Raw genomic sequence first — 17,671 nt, 5'->3', positions numbered from 1 at the left:
GTATGTATGTTTGTCTACTATGCGCTCACAAACCATTCATCCGATTGCAGTGAAACTTTGGTGAGTTGTTCTCCGAATGCCCAAAAAGAGTAATGAACAATGTTTCAACAGTTAGGTCACTGTAGGATGCATAGCGCAATTGATTAGGTAATGGCTTGTCATGCAGCGGACCGGGGTTCGATTATCACTGCTCACAATTTTATTATTTCATTCCACGCAATGTTAAACTATTAATTATAAAATTTAAATATACTTAAACAGGTCATATATTATAACGTAACTGTCAATTTCTATACATAAAAATGAATGTATGTATGTCTGCCTTCTGTGCGTTTCCCAAACCATTTATCCGATTGCGATGAAATTTTGGTGATTTGTTCTCCGTATGCCCACGAAGGTTCCTGGCCGGAAAAAAAAGAAATAAGACACAAGACACATTCTTGAGGAGATATGACGTCATAAACAATGAGATGCCACCACGGGAAAATACCCAGATTTATGCATCCTCTATTTGAGAACCGTTACGAAAAATTTTCTCGCTGACAACCCCCACAAAATAATGAAAGGAAAAAGGTTGTCGCTTACTACATTTTCTCAGTACGTACCGTAAATCTGCCGCAGTAGGCATGACGTTTTCATGTATTATTTCATTACTATTAACTCTGATCGCAACATATTTTGCACACAGTATCCACATTTATCAGTAAATGCGCCGGCAAATTTGTCTCTTTATGACATATAATTCAGGAGATATGACGTGGTAAACATCGAGATGCGTGAAAAAGTGCCGCGTCAGGCATGACGTTTTGTTCTATTATTTCTTCACTACTAACACTATTCGCAACACATTTTGCAAACGTGTTAAAGTATACAAAACCACGGGCGTATTCCTAAAAAATGTTGTGCCAAAATTTTAAATCAATCGGTCAACAACTTTCCGAGATATCTTCCGTTGCGAAGCACGGGTGTACAGCTAGTGTTTAATAAATATCTTAACTGCAGCAATGAAGTATGCTTATCGCAAGGAAAGGAAACAGTCTGAAATAGAAATAAAATTTACGACACAATGAGTGGCAGATTGTTTTTCGTATTTATTCGAGGCAGATTGTTTTTCGTATTTATTCGAGATGTCATACTTTTGTAAAAACATTTAAAGCCATGTGGTCCACTGCTTTCACTGTCACTATGTTCCGTTTCTGTGTTTGATTAAAATAGAACAGAAATACAATTTACAACAAACTAATAGGAGATTGTTTTTGTTATTTATTCAAGCTGTGAACTTTTGTAAAAACATTTCACGCCATGTGACATTTCACGCCATGTGATCAATCGCTTTCACTGTCACTGTCTTCCGTTTGTGTGTCTGATTGTGAGTCTTCCTCACTTACATCTGATGTGGCTGTGTTAATGATAATTTCATCCACAGCAATTTCGACACCATCACGTGCCCAATATTCTTCTTCTGTTTCTTTAACTTTCTTGCAATATCCATTCTAATCATTGGCAGTAACAGACTGGAAAGCTGCGTCCACAAGATTCAGCATATTTGTGGCAGCCAAGTCCACTGATATGTTGTGCTCCCTAACATGCCTTTTTATCTTCGCCCATGTAAAGTGATATGCCCAGGTTTCGTCACCCGTGACAGTTGAGTCCAGAAAGTTGTCCTGTTCGGCTGCAAGGCGGTGAAGAAATGCGCGGGAATCATCAACTTGTTGCTGCATGTGGTCCTCAGTCAGCAAGCGCGGCACCCATCTTGAGCACACCTGGTAGTTCAATGTTTCCATTTAAATTCTGTGAGCGGTGTTTTGGGAAACCTCAGGAACCAACGTGCTGAGATCATCCAGGGTGATCTGCCAATCTTCACGCATGCTTTGCTCAACCTTCAACACTGTCTCTTCACAAATTGATGGTCTCCCGCTCCTCTTTTCGTCGTGAAATTCAGTCCGACCAGCTGCAAACTCTCTACACCATTTATGAACAATTTTGACATCCATGCACGACTCACCATACACTTCTGTCAATTGGCGATGGATTTCAATCGGTGCAGTGCCCTTTGTGTTCAAAAACCGAATAACTGCGCGCAATTCGCACTTTGCAGTAACATCCTACGGGAGCTCCATTCTCAAAGGCTGCCAAGCCAAGACTGAGCACCTCAGCGCGGTGTGCACATGTTTACACAGAGCATGCGAAGCACTGTTCATAACAGTTTGTCCAACTGCCACACAAACAGAGTTCTTTACTTATAAAAAAATAGGAGACCTTACTTTTGAGATTACCCTTGTAGCTTGTAGACCACATGACTGGTCTCACAGGTACCCCGGCTTTGATGGGATAGGTGATATTAGTGACCAGACTGGAGTAGGTGGTGGTGGGAGGATGTATGCGATATGTCTTGCATCTAGCTCTATTACAGGTTTATGAGCCATGAGGAAAGGATTGGGAGCAGGAGTTGTGTAAGGATGGACGAGTGTATTGTGTAGGTTCGGTGGATGGCGGAATACCACTGTGGAAGGGGTGGGAGGATAGTGGGCAGGACATTTGTCATTTCAGGGCACAATGAGATATAATCGAAACCCTGGTGGAGAATGTAATTCAGTTGCTTCAGTCCTGGGTGGTACTGAGTTACGAGGGGAATGCTTCTCTGTGGCTGGACGGTGGGACTTCGGGATGTGGTGGGAGACTGGAAAGATAAGCCACAGGAGAATTTTTTTGTACAAGGTTGGTAGGATAATTACTGTGAGTGAAGGCTTCAATTAGACCATTGGTATATTTCGTAAGGGACTGCTCGTCACTGCGGTTGCGACGACCACGGGTGGCTAGGCTGTACAGAAGGGCTTCTTGGTATGGAACGGGTGGTAGCAATTGAACTGGAGGTATTGCTGCTGGTTAGTAGGTTTGATATGGATGTAGGTACTGATGTACCCATCTTTGAGGAGGTGGTCTACATCTAGGAAGATGGCTTGTTGGGTTGAGTAGGACCAGGTGAAACAAAGGGGGGAGAAGTTGTTGAGGTTCTGGAGGAATGTGGATAGGGTGTCCTCACCTTTGATCCAGATAGCAATGATGTCATCAGTGAATCTGAACCAGGTGAGGGGTTTAGGATCTTGGGTTTTTAGGTATGATTCCTCCAGGTGACCCATGAATAGGTTGGCTTGGGATGGTGCCGTGCGGGTGCCCATAGCCATACCCCAGATTTATTTGTAGGTAATGCCTTCAAAGGAGAAGTAATTGTGGGTGAAGATACAGTTGGTCGTGGCGACTAGGGAGGAGGTTGTTGGTTTGGAATCTGTCGGATATTGGGAAAGGTAGTGTTCAATAGTGGTGATGCCATGGGCATTAGAAGTGTTAGTGTTGAGAGAGGTGGCATTAATAGTGATGAGCAGGGCACTGTGTGGTAAAGGGACAGGAACTGTGGATAGTCAGTGGAGGAAATGGTTGTTATCTTTTATATAGGTGGGTAGGATCCGAGTAATAGGATCAAGGTGTTGGTCACGAGAGCAGAGATTATCTCAGTGGGGGCACAGTAATTGACCACAATGGGGCATCCAGGTTAGTAAGGTACATGGAATTACGGATGCATATAGAAGGTAGGAGTGCGGGTTGTGGTAGGGGTGAATAGAGAGATTGACTCGTGGGAGAGGTTCTGGGATCGGCCTAAGGATATGAGTAGTGACAGGAGATCCCGCTGGATTACTGGAATGTGGACACTGTGGCAAGGTTTGTAGGTGGAAGTATCTGACAGCTGGCGGACTCCTTCCACCAGGTAATCCTTGCGGTTCAAAAGAACAGTGGTGGAGCCTATGTCCGCTAGTAGGATTATAAGGTTGGGATCCGTTTTTAGATGGTGGACTGTGGTTCTTTCTGTGGATGTAAAGTTAGTTTGCATGTTGAGGGATTTGGGGAATGATGGTGAGGCATAGTTCGAGGTTAAGAAATTTTGGAAAGTTAACAGGGGGTGGTTTGGGGGCGGTGTGGTGCATCATGGTTGGATGGAGGAGTGAACTGAGTTAGGCAAGGTTCTATATTGGTCTTTGTTTGAGTCTGATTGGTAGCGTTTGTGGCGAAAAAGTGTTTCCACTGTAGGGACCTGGAAAAGGAGAGAAAGTCTTAACAAGTCCTTCATGACTGAATTTGGTAGTGGGGCAAAAGGTGAGGCCTTTGGAAACGACTGATATTTCTGTGGGGCTAAGGCTTCTGGAGGAAAGGTTCATGACTGATGTGGGTCTGTTTATGTTCTGGACTCTGTGTGGTGGAGGGAGGGAGTTTGGAGAGTGGGGTAAGTGACCTACTGCCACTGTTGTTTTGAACTGCAGGGATCACCTGGTCGAAAGACTCTGCCAGCTGTCAGATACTTCCAGCTACAAACCTTGACACAGTGACCCCTTTCCAGAAACGCAGCAGGATCTCCAGTCACTAGTCAAATCCTTACACTCATCCCAGAACCTCTCCCCAGAGTCCATCTCTCTACTCACTCCTACCACTCCATGCACTCCTGCCTTCTATATGCTTCCTAAAGTGAATAAACCTAACCATCCAGGCACCCCATTGTGTCCAGTTATTGTGCCCCCACTGAGAGAATCTCTGCTGTCATAGACCAACACCTTGAACCTATTACCTGGAACCTACCCTCTTGTATAAAAGATACCAACCCTTTCCTCCACCGACTATTCACAGTTCCTGTCCCTTTATCACATGATGCCTTGTTCATCACTAATGATGCCACCTACCTTTACACTAACATCCCTAGGGCCCAAGGCCTTACTGCTATTAAACACTATCTTTCCCAAGACCCGGCAGATTCCAAATAAACAACCTCCTTCCTAGTCACCATGACCAACTATATTCTCACCCACAATTACCTCTCCTTTGAAGGCACTAGCTACAAACAAATTTGAGGTATGGCTATGGGCACCCGCATGGCACCATCCCATGCCAACCTATTCATAGGCCATCTAGAGGAATCCTTCCTAAAAACCCAGAATTCTAAGCCCCTCACCTGGCTAAGATTTATTGATGACAGGTTCGAAGATGAGGACATCCTATCCAGATTCCTCCAGAACCTCAACAACTTCTCTCCCATTTGCTGCACCTTTTCCTACTCAACCCAACAAGCCACCTTCCTACATGTTGACCTCCACCTCAAAGGTGGGTACATCAGTACCTCCATCCATATCAAACCTACTAACCACCAGCAATACCTCCGCTTCAACAGATGCCTTCCGTTCCATACCAAGAAGTCCCCTTCCGTACATCCTAGCCACCCGTGGTCGTTGCATCTGCACGAAATGTACTGAGGGTCTCACTGAAGCCTCCCAACCTTGTACCAAAAAAAAAATCTCCCGTGCCTTATCGTTCCAGTCTCCCATCACCTCCCAAAGTCCCACCATCCAGCCACGGAGAAGCATTCCCCTTGTAATTCAGTAACACCCAGGACTGGAGCAACTGAATTAAACTCTCCGCCAGGGTTTCGATTACATCTCGTCGTGCCCTGAAATGGTAAATGTCCTGCCCACTATCCTTCCCACCCCTCCTACAGTGATATTCCACCATCCACCAAACCTACACAATATGCTCGTCCATCCTTACACAATCCCTGCTCCCAATCCCTTTCCTAAAGGCTCAAACCCCTGTAATAGACCTAGCTGGAAGAGCTGTCCCATACATCGTCCCACCGCCACCTACTACAGTCCGGTCACTAACATCACCTATCCTATCAAGTGTAGGGCTACCTGTGAAAACGGTCATGTGGTCTACAAGCTAAGCTGCAACCACTGTGCTGCGTTCTATGTAGGTGTAGGCATGACAACCAACAAGCCGTTTGTCCGCATGAATGGCCACCAACAAACTGTGGCCAAGAAACAAGTGGACCACCCTGTTGCTGAACACACTGCCAAACATGATATTCTTCATTTCAGTGACTGCTTCACAGCCTATGCCATATGTATCCTTCCCGTCAACACCAGCTTTTCTGAATTGCGCAGGTGGGAACTGTCCCTGCAATACATCCTACGTTCCTGTAACCTTCCTGGTCTCAACCTTCATTGGTCACTGTCCTCACCCACCCAGCCCTGTCCCTGTTCCCATTCCAGCACTAGACAGCCGTCATTTAACCGTCACACCCAGTCTTTTAATTTCTTTTTATTTCTCTCCTTTCCACTACCTACCCCCCCTCACCTCTCCTGCCCTTCGTCTTAACTGCAGCACTTCTGTCTGCCACCCCCACCATACTATCCCTCCCCCTTCCTGCACCATCTCCTCATTACACCCAACCAGTCGCCACTCCCATCACTGGTGCTGCTGCTTGCAGTGTGTTTTCAGTTGCCTGAGACTGCAGTCGTGTGTGTGTGTGTGGGGGGGGGGGGGCGGGGGGCGGACGTGGGAGAGTTGCGCACCCGCATATGTGTGTCTCTTGTTGACGAAGGCCTTAATGGCCGAAAGCTTTAATTGTGAGTCTTTTTGTTGTGCTACCTGCAACTCAGCATCTCTGCTGTATGGTGAGTAGCAACTTTCCTTCTCGTATATTGTTACATTCCATCCTGGTTTTTCCATTTTTTGATTGAGGTATACGAGGAAATTATGTAATGGGTGGATCACCTAAAACTTGCATCACAAATATTGCAGAAATGGGAAGTCATGCATGGACAAAGAGGTTTACCAATGCAGAAAAAGCTGACTTGTTCATGGTTTATGAAGAGTGAAGGAAGAATGCAATTCATTCTTGTATGGTGTATATGGCGAATTATCCCAGTAGATGTCAACTGTCTCAACAGTTATTTATCAGCCTTTTCAACTGCTATATGAAAGTGGTAGTTTTAACACCTAGACAGTGTTACAGAAGGAAACAGTTGATGACAGAATGGGGGGAAATTAATGTTCTTGCTGCTGTTGCAGTTCATCCACATATTAGCTCTTGCACAATTGTATGAGGATGTAGCATGAGTCAGGCAAGTGTATTACACATTGTCCATTGACATAGGTTCCATCCCTATCACATCTCTCCATCAACAGCTGCATGGAAGCTATTATGAGAATCGTGTTAACTTGAATACATGGACATTAAGACAGCATACTCCAGTTGTATCACATATCTTGTTTAGTGAAGAAGCCACATTAACAAATCATGACCAGGTAAACTGCCAAAACGTGCACTGTTGGTAAGTTGACAATCACCGCTGGCTTTCTCAGGTGATATGTCAGCATCTATGAAGTTAAGTGTAAACATGTGTGGGATAGTGAACCATCAGCTCATGTTCTTATGTCTCATAGGTGGAACACTGAACGCACACAAGAATCGTAACCTCCTAAGAGACTGTCTTCTAAGGATGCTATAAGACATTCCTCTGCAGACTAGGAGTAACCTGTGGTACCAATATGATGGCCGTCCAGTCCATAGTGCAAATCGTTGGATTAGGGCTCAGAGGGCCTTTACCTTGCCTGGCTCATTCCCCATATTTGACGCCTTTAGCTGTTTTTCTGTGGAGAAAACTGAACGATGCTGTCTACAAGGAAATACCAACTACACCCAATGATAGGCAATGATGTATTACAGCAGCCTGCTTGGACATCTCCACTGAAATGCTGGCATGTGTGCTGCAGTTGTTCCATGCCAGACTGAAAGTTTGTAGTGCCGCTACCAGTGGTCAATTATAACACAACCTGTGATAGTCAGTTGTCTTGTTACTGGTCAGAATCCACATAACTAATGTATGCACTTGTGTTGTTCTTTAGTGTGTACTACCACAGGTATTCTACAAGTGTTGGTATGGGAACTTTTCAAAATATGATATCTTGTAAACAAGTCTCACTAAAATCCTCCAACAGACACCACTGACGTACTAATTTACCTTATTTTTAGTTTGTTAATGTCTGTAGGCACTGTTTGATTTAAAATAGTGTATGTTTGCAAAAAAATGCTTTCTAAGTATTATTACAATCTACTGATTGCCTAACAATACAAGCCCATAACTACCAATCCATTCTGCGTAAACTGCACATTCTTAGCACTTTCCATTTCCACAATTTCTGTTGTGTATGTTTTAAGCGATTCACCCTGAATGATACATTTGGAAAAAAAAAAGGGGGGGTTCATGGTTCTAATATATAAGAGCAATGGACTAATTTTCACATTTTATAAGAGATGTTACACAATCAAAATAGTATCTGTTTTTTAATGCAAGTTGATCATTCAACAAGTCTTTTGAATTGGAGGAGGAATGTTTATATATTTCAAATTTTTCTAAAAGGTTAAGTTTGTTGTCCTTGTCAATTGTATGCAAAATTTCCATGTTAAGCAATGGTGAAGTAGGAAGAATGTATTTCTTACTTTTGAGATTTCCTGCAAAAGTCAACTCATATGAATTCCCACTATTTTTGCTGAGCAAGTGCTCATGAATGAAGGTCTTAAATGCCCTCCCGATCTGTTCTGTATAAAAATGCAGACATATATTACACTGTTTTTTATAGACTCTAGATCTGAGAAATTTTTCAGTCGGAGGTTTCTCTTTGCGTATAAAGAGCAACTTGGTGGTATTGTTGGTGAGAAAGGACACTTTGTGTTTTTTTACAAATTAGCTGTACAATATAAAATGTCACCTAAAAATTCAGTGTAGAGTAATTTATGTTCTTGTTGGTTTTATGTGTATAAAGTTTTTGTACAATGCTTGCTTGATATACATTTTTGACAGCTAAGTATTTTAAGTTATTAAGTTAAGTAACAAAAGCAGAAGGATTTAGGAGCACCTCAATAATGTGGTCAATCATAGCGTGAAAAAGTCCCAATTTGTGCTTAAAGGCGGGGGGCAAGAGGAGGCATGGATGGTGTATCGATTATGATGAGTTTCCTGTAAAAGTCAAAGTTATGTCGACATTACCTGCTTGAGGTAGTTAGTTTTGGTGCATAACAGCATTTTTGTTAAAAAAAACTGTAACTATATTTTCGGAAAGCAAAAAATATGTGAAAAAGATTGTTAGTTTTTGCTAATTATTTTTTTATGTAATATGTTTCTTTAATTGCAAATAAATGATTTTCAGATTGTGTTATTCGGACAACATACTACAAATATTTTCATCCTAAGGAATGCTTAATTACAAATGGAGTTATAAACCGATCTATTGCTCAAGCTTCAGGGAAATACTCGGCATATCAAGATGACTATTATAGTTCCCAGTAAGTGTAAATATGCATTGTGAGAATAATAATGTGTGCTAAATTAAGCTTGTTTCTTTAGCATGAAATTAGATTTACAACAACTAACATCTGCATGCATTTTTTTATGCATCTTGCTTCTTTTCTTTGTTCCTGGCTTAACAGTACCATAGTCATTTAGTTGCCAAAGCACCATTGGTGTATGTGTATTTTAAATTGTGTTTTTGTGAGTCCTTATATCTATATTGGTGCAGTATATAATATGGTGTATATTTGTCAATTTATAATGAACACAGTTTCAACTCCAACTACATTAAATACCACATTGAAGTTCAAAATATAAGGAATGTTTGTTCTTGTTCTATTATTATTATTATTATTATTTGCATAGCAAGGAATTTACAGCGTGTTCTCCAGTTGACAGCCACAAATGGTTTGCTTAATAGTGTGCTTCTGGGTGTTCTGCAGAATTGTTGTTTTGTATTGTTTGTAAAATGGAAACAACAATTTGACAAAATGCCTGGAAGCACACTGTTAATCAATCACACTGAGGAAACATGAGACATCACCTCACTCTATAGGGAGATGATGTTTCACAGTGTACACTAGTTGGATAAGCTCCACCAAGGACAGTTCATCTTCTCAGTGTGTTGAGATGGACAAGTTGCACACAAGTTCACTGAAATGAAATATCATATTAACACATGAGCGGCAAATTGGATTATGCACCATGCAAGCAAGCCAGTCTGTAGTGCGAAAGAGAATTTGTGATGCTCTACAAATGCTAGACGTCATTTCAAAAGAGCACAGTGAAGTTCATTGTCAGAGGGTTATATTTCGTGCCCACTGCAAAATTGCTACCAGTAGCAGAGTAAATAAGCTCTGTGGAGTATATAGTGTATCTTGTACTGGAAGTAGCAGGAGAGATTTGCCATGACACCTGTAGAGCACTTACAAGGTGTCAAGGCTAAGATCAAACATCTTTAAGGGAGAACTAGCATTAAGAAATCTGCCAGATGACAAGAAAGCTGTAGTTCTGCCAGCACATTCCTAATGTCACATGTGAGCTACAGTAAGAAGATTTTTGATCTATTGAATGACATTGCAGACCGACGGACAGGTGTTGATCCAACAAATAAAATTGAGAGGAACATGATGGTGATTTCTCAGTGAGTCTGGCTTGCCACATAAAGTCAGTAAGGGTATTAAAACACAAGTGACAGTGCCACCTCTACTAAGTGACCTTCCTAAGGTACATAAGGAAGGAATTCTGTAAGAGTCATAGTAATATTGGTGCACCTATGTACGTATCGGCAAAATACCTTAAACACATTCTCAGTGTAATGTGGGAGGTGTAAAGACCACATCTGCATCTCCACTGACTTCATACAATGCCTCATTCAATTGCGGTTCCAGGATACAGCTATAATGGTCAATATCAGTGTGGTCTCTCTCTTTACGAGGTTCCATTTTCTGATTCCTTTGACATTTGTTCCCCAGAACTTTTAAGACACATACTGACATCTATTTATCTCCTGTTGGACGGAAAATATGATAAACAAACTGATGTGTGACGAATGATAGTCCATTATCAAATGTTGTGGCGAACCTACACATGGAACACTCTAAAGCAAAGGCACTACAGTATGCCAACCTGAAACCAATGTGTTTCTGTCAGTAGATGGAGAATACATTTGTGGTGTGACCATATGGAGCAAAGAAAGCTTCAAGGGTTCCTGGAACATTTAACCTCTGTCCATGATATCAAATCCATGATGGAACTTGAAAAATATTGCTAGCCACCTTCCCTCGGTGTGTTAGTTAAGAGAAGAATGGATGGATCCCTGGTTCACAGTATATGTAATAAAACCTACACACACTGACCTGTATCTCCACATCTCAAGCCAATACCGTCAGTCACAAGGAAATTCGGTGCTAAAGACTCCGTTATTTAGAGCTTGAACACTTCTGGACAAGGAGAGCCTCACCAAAGGATTACAACACCTGCAAAAAGTATTCTGAAGGCATTTGTGCTTACGTCATCAAACTGAACAGGTGGTGCAGTCAAAATCAAGAATGCCTCAGAAAGAGGATGAGACCGAGACTGAGGAAGAATGGAGAAAGATTGGTAGGCTCCTATGGAAATATGCATCAGTCCCTTAACTAAGATAAAAAGTATTCTTTTTAATGTTAGAGAAGATCTAGGTCTCTGAGAGACAGACGTGTGCCACAGTCCATGTGAATGTGGCATGTCTTACGTTGGACCGATTATCAGAACAGTCGAGGAGAGGGCAAGCAGTATCAACGACGTACTTAACTAAAACACCCAACAGATCGGTTGTCGCTGAGCGCTGCCTTGAATATAATCATGAAATGAAATGAAATTTGATGAGAAAAGTATCATGGTGCAGGTGCCATGTTTCTGGGGCAGCATAATTAACCCGTCTATCAAAATAAAGATGTAAGAAAACCTAATGAACAGGGACAATGGTTTCAAGTTAAATAATGCTTGGTGCCTGACACACTATTAAAATATCTCCATTCATCACAACCACCCTTGTTGGAAAATACTAAGAGAACTTACTTTTCAGAGAATATTAGTGCTAGTTCTGGAATAAAAGAGCACCGAAGGGTGTAGTCTGCTTCGGGAATTGAACATGTAACAATATTATGAAAAGGATAGTTGCTACTCACCATATGGTAGAGATACTGAGTCGCAGATAGGCACAACCCAAAGACTGCCAGAAAATGAGCTTTCGGCTGACAAGGCCTTCATCGGAGACAAAACACACACACGACACACATGCAAACGCAACTCACACATGCAACCACAGTCTCTGACTGCTGAGGCCTCAGCAGCCAGAGACGGTGGTCGTGTGGAGTGTGTGAGTGTTTTGCCTCCGACAAAGGCCTTCTTGGCTGAAGGCTCATTTTCTGACCGTCTTTTTGTTGTGCATATCTGCAACTCAGCATCTCTGCTATATGGTGAATAGCAACTATCCTTTTCATAACATGGTTATATTCCATCCTGGATTTTCCATTGGGGAATCAAACATGGCTATAAATAGTGGTTCAGCTTGGTTGGAGTTTAGGCGGTGAGTACCATAACAACAAAACTCACAGCACCTGAAGAGGGGGTTGGGTCAGCATTTAAATATGACGTGTAAAATGCAAACAACAACTCGACAGAATGCCCAGAAGCACACTATCGATACATCATGCCAGAAAACCTTGTAAGTCTCAAAAATGAGCTGTATTATATCTACTCCACTATCGACTCTTGCTGGTTAAAGTATCAAAGAGAAAGAGCAAGAATTAAAATGTAATATTTATTTGAAGTTTGGTAACATGTTAAGAATGGTGTAAGTTTTGCCTTGTAGTTGTTAAAAGTGGTTCATGTTTCTCTCACTTACTGTGCTTGTTCTGATATGTCGTGCGTTGTTGAGGAATGTGGTGTTCAAAAGTTCTAGATTTTCATTTTTGCACACACTTTTATTCTGATGATGCCTATATGTGAAAGCTAAATGTATATGTTATGTTATTACTCGTCTCACTCAAAGGCCATACATACCCCTCCATATTGCAGTTGAAACTGCTAATGAATGGAATGGAATATTGTTACCAGCACTTAGAGAGACCACCATGCTTTTTGCCAGCATGTGCTCATGAGAAAACATTGCCGTCCGCGGTGGCCGTGCGGTTCTGGCGCTGCAGTCCTGAACCGCGGGACTGCTACGGTCGCAGGTTCGAATCCTGCCTCGGGCATGGGTGTGTGTGATGTCCTTAGGTTAGTTAGGTTTAAGTAGTTCTAAGTTCTAGGGGACTTATGACCTAAGATGTTGAGTCCCATAGTGCTCAGAGCCATTTTGAGAAAACATTGTTAATTAATAAATAAATGAGGTACCAATCAGGGCAATTTCATCAGTGAATACTTCATGAATAATCACAATTATAGTGTAAGCAGTGAGACCACAAGGGTATAATCATCTCTGTCCTCACTGGATTTTAATCTGGAGCTGCTGTTGACAGGACGGCCATATCTTTGATCTTTTCTTTCACAAGTACATCACGAATCCATGTCCTGTGGACTACCTTTTTGATCAGGCTGATAACTCAAGTCTAATCATGCAGGGTAATGTTTACAGTAAATTCTTTCATCAGCATGTCAACTACACTGAAAGTTTTTATTTTTCCTAGCGAAGTCGCTTTTCACCTGGGTCCCATATATGTTCAGGCAGATTGAAATGAACACTGGCTACACAGTTCTCTTCCATTGCAGTCAATTCATCAACCTCTTTGGGTATGGTTCTTAATTTGTACAGCTAATAAAGTCCTAGTAACACTATTGTATTTATGTGTGGCTTGGGATTGTTCAATGAAACACAAAAATTTGAAGACCAATCCATGAAAATTTTTGGCATTAAAATCCTCATGATAGTCGCCCGGCTTTCTAGAACAAAAAACCAATGAGCAATTTGGATTAAAGTCACAAGTTGAGCTAGCGTGAAAGATGATTACGCGTTATGCTTGCCTACTGGCACTTTTGTTGTTCCTTAGGCTGTGTAGTCCTTGCAGCTTTTATTAAGGTGTGTCTCGCTGTAACTACAGCCTCTTCCAGGCACGCAATATGTTTGAGCAAATGTTCCTCTTGGCATGCAGATACTGGCACGTCAGTCTGATATGTCGCTCACCTCTCTCAATGAATATCGGGACAATTCAAGTTCACGGTCAGTTTCAAAGAGACTGCTTAGCCCCATTAATAACTTTGAGCAATGGCAACTCCAGGTAAGAATGTCAACAGTGTAGGAAAAGTTAGATTTCTACTTACCATAAAGATGACAAGTTGCAAACAGGCACAATTAAAAGACACTTACACATAAGCTTTCAGTGACAGCCTTCATCAGGAAAAGAGACACACACGCCATTCATTCACACAAGCAAGCACACCTCACGCACACATGGCCGCTAATTCCAACAGCAGCTCAAGCCATAATGCCAAGCGTTCATTTGCTTCCTTTTGTCATGAACTTCATATCCACAACTATTCGTGATGCATTGAGAACTTATAAAAAGAGTGTGTGTCACAACTGAAGTATCATTTATCCTAACTGCTCCAGTGAGCCCAACTACCCTCCTCAACTATGAGACATACCATCAAAAAGGGTGTACCAGCAAGTTCAAAGTTACTACATGTGTTGCTGTGCAGCCTCAAGTCTCAAACATCTATCATGTATATGTGGAGACTGAAGCAATGAATGAAAATTTGTACTGAGGCTGGGATTCTGGGATCAAATCTGGGTCCCATGCTCACTTGGTAGATGTGCTTACCACTGTATCTCTCCCAAGGGGCTCGTCGCTCTTTGGTGGGCTCATGTTTGACTACCTCGGTGCTCCCCCCCCCCCCCCCCCCCAGGGGGTCCACAACTCTTTTGTGGATATGTGCGTAGCGAGCACGGGACCCCGAGCTAATGTGGCCCTCCTTCCTTTCCGGGCTGCATACCTTCCCTTTCCACATCCTTTCCCATCCCCCATCTTCGCCCCCCCCCCCCCCCCTCACCTCTGCTCTTTCCTTCCCTTTCTCCCCCTCTGGGAGTATGGTTTGTGCCTACGTCCGGAGACGGACGCTCGAAACTGTTACAAATTCTTTGCTTTCTCCGCTTGCAAGTCTTCGTCCTTCCTCTGTCCTTCTCTTTTCCTTACCTCTTGTCTTTGCCCTTTTCTCCGCTGCGGCGTTTGAGACCCCTCTTCTCTCCTTTCCCTTTCTCTTTTTTCCTCCCTGTGCGTGTCAGAAGGCCGACCCACGCATTTCCATGTGTAGCCGGTGACGGGGTAACGCGTAATTCCCCGCCCCGGGTAGACAGGTAGGACACGTACGTACGCCCTGGTAACGGCCAGGCTCAGGGAGGGGTGATTACCCGAGCTGGTACCTTCCGAAAGTGCCGATTGGTCCCTCCGTCCGTTTGTCGGGAGGTGTGACCTGAGATGTGAACAATCACCTAAGGCGGGAGTGCCCTCAGAGAGGGCCCCCACAAGGGAGGAGCGCGCCATCGGAGACGCCGGTAATCATGGGGGATTCTTCCGCAATGGTTTCCTCACCTTCCACTATATTGTTGGCGACACCCCGAATCAGTTTCGGCTTCCCGACCAGTGTTCGGTTTATACTGCGGAGCTTTATGCTGTTCTCCAGGCTGTCCACTACATCTGCCGCCATCAGCGGATACAGTATGTTATCTGCTCAGATTCTCTCTGCTCTCTCCTCAGTCTCCAAGCTCTTTACCCTGTCCACTCTCTGGTCCACCGGATTCAGGACTGTCTGCGCTTGCTCCACCTGGAGGGCGTCTCGGTGGCGTTCCTCTGGCTCCCAGGACACGTTGGTATCTGTGGAAATGAGGTGGCCGATATAGCGGCCAAGGCTGCAGTCTCTCTTCTTCGGCCAGCTATTCAATCGATTCCCTTCACCGATCTACAGAGCGTTTTATGTCGTCGAGTTGTTCTTTTATGGCACGCCCATTGGTCGACACTTCTCCATAATAAATTGCGGGACGTGAAAGCTCTTCCTTGTGCTTGGACATCTTCCTCCCGAACGCGTTGTCGGGAGGAGGTAATTTTAACTAGACTCCGGATAGGACACTGTCTTTTTAGCCATCGACATCTTTTAAGTGGCGATCCTCCCCCACTCTGTCCCCACTGCTCTCAGCTGTGGACGGTAAGACACCTTTTAATTGAGTGCCCCTATTTTACTCCGTTACGCGCCCGTCTACAGCTGTCGCCTGATATATCGTCCATTTTAGCAGATGACACGCGCTCGGCCGATCGCATTCTTGAGTTTATTAGTGCCAGTGAAATGACGTCAGTCATTTGAAGCTTTTTTTGGGGACAACCAACCCCTTTCTGTAGTGGATTTTTAAGCCTTCCTTCTGCTTTTAGTTTCTCCAATTTTTTGAGTTTCGTTCCCATTTCTGCTGGTTTCCATTCTCGGTTTTTACTGTTTCCTAAGTCACGTACCGGGCGCTAATGACCATAGCAGTTTTGCGCCCTAAAACCAAAACAAAACAAAACAATACCTCGGTGCCCTAGCCCTTGCAGCATTTTTTCCCTTCCAAGCTGCATGTCTGTCCTCTTGCTATTCTTCTTCCCCTCCCTTGGGGAACATGTCTGGGATGTTTTTGGGATTGTATTCTGCATTTTCAGTAGCCGACATCAGAACAGTCTCTCGACTGTTTTTTGTTCCCCTTCTCCTATGCTTCCTTCACCCCGTTGTTTGAGGTTCCTCTTTTTCTTCTTCCTCCTTGTGCGCTCCTGAAGGCCGGTCCACGCATCTGACGCATAACAGGTAGCTGGGTAACTTGCTTGTAATTCCCAGCCCCGGGTCGATAGGTAGGGTTCACATGTACCTCCTGGTACAGGTCAGGCCCAGGGAGGGGTAATGCCTGAGCTGCTACCTTCCAAATTGTCAATTGGTCCCTCTATCAGGTGTTAGGGAGGTGTGAACAATTACTTAAGGCAGGTGCATCCCCCTTCCGAGGTGGTCCCCAGTTGGAAGGAGCCATTGGAGATGTTGGCAGTCGTGGGGGATTTTCTTGCAATGAGCCAGTCATCTTCTTCACAGTCAGCGTCTACTTAACGTAAACAGAATGAAGCTCACAATTCAAAAGACCCTCCCAGCTTCACCACAGTTCCTCATACTGAAGATGGTCAGTCCTTTGCTACAGTAAATCTGTTTATTATTCAGAAAGGTGTTGATGCAGTTGCCATCCCAGTGAAATCCTGCTCTCGATTATTCAATGGCATTTTGGATTTGGAGATTACTTCTGATTCTCAAGCACAACAACTGCTTGCATCTTCATCCCTCCACAGCTATCCTGCTCGTGTTGAGGCCCATCGGACTGTGAATTCTTCCCATGGTGTTATTTACTCTATGTTGCTCGAAGGTCTGACTGAGGCAGGAATCCAAACCTATCTCTCTCTGATCAGAGTGTCGTTGCAGTCTATCGGGTGATAAAAAAGGTAGATGCATCATTAGTGCCCACACCCACTCTTTTTCTTACTTTTGATAGAGTGGTGCTTCCAACAAAGATCAAAGCAGGCTATGATGTTATCACAGTCTGACCATACATTCTGAACCCCCTCCTCCCGAGTTTGTCCCCTGTATCTTGATGAGCGGGCAGTCCAGGAGATCTGGATGAAGGAAAAAGTGCCTTACCCAGTCGCTCATAAGTTGTTGGCTAGTCGGAAACCCTCCATTCTACCATCCGGCACTTACAGTACTGTTCTTGCTACATCTCGCTCCATGAGGGACATGGCCAGTGCAGACATGCGACCTCAAATTCAGCACTGCGGTTGTAAAATTGCCCAGTGTCACGTTAGCATCCCCATCTCCTCCACATGTGTAACAAGCCACCAAACTTTCGCCTCATGGGGCGAAGTCACCTGCTTCACAATTGGCAGGCTGGAAAGGACAGAAGGAATGCCCCCGCGAAGGCTTCTTATGTCCCTCGAGCCAACATATATCTGAGTCGTCCTCTG

The 17,671-nt window shown here is 43.7% G+C and overlaps 1 protein-coding gene across 2 annotated transcripts in view; it reads left to right on the top strand.

The window, feature by feature from the left end:
- LOC126194970 (intraflagellar transport protein 52 homolog) overlaps window positions 1–17,671 on the top strand; it is a 63,738-nt gene that overhangs the window by 3,282 nt on the left and 42,785 nt on the right. For both annotated transcript variants that reach the window (XM_049933366.1, XM_049933365.1), the window contains one exon: window positions 9,031–9,166. In XM_049933366.1, coding sequence (XP_049789323.1) covers window positions 9,031–9,166 — 136 coding nt within the window. The remainder of the gene's footprint in view (window positions 1–9,030; window positions 9,167–17,671) is intronic.

The sequence above is a fragment of the Schistocerca nitens genome, chromosome 7 (assembly GCF_023898315.1).
Source record: "Schistocerca nitens isolate TAMUIC-IGC-003100 chromosome 7, iqSchNite1.1, whole genome shotgun sequence".
NCBI lineage: Eukaryota > Metazoa > Arthropoda > Insecta > Orthoptera > Acrididae > Schistocerca > Schistocerca nitens.
This window is presented reverse-complemented; position numbering and strand designations above follow the sequence as displayed.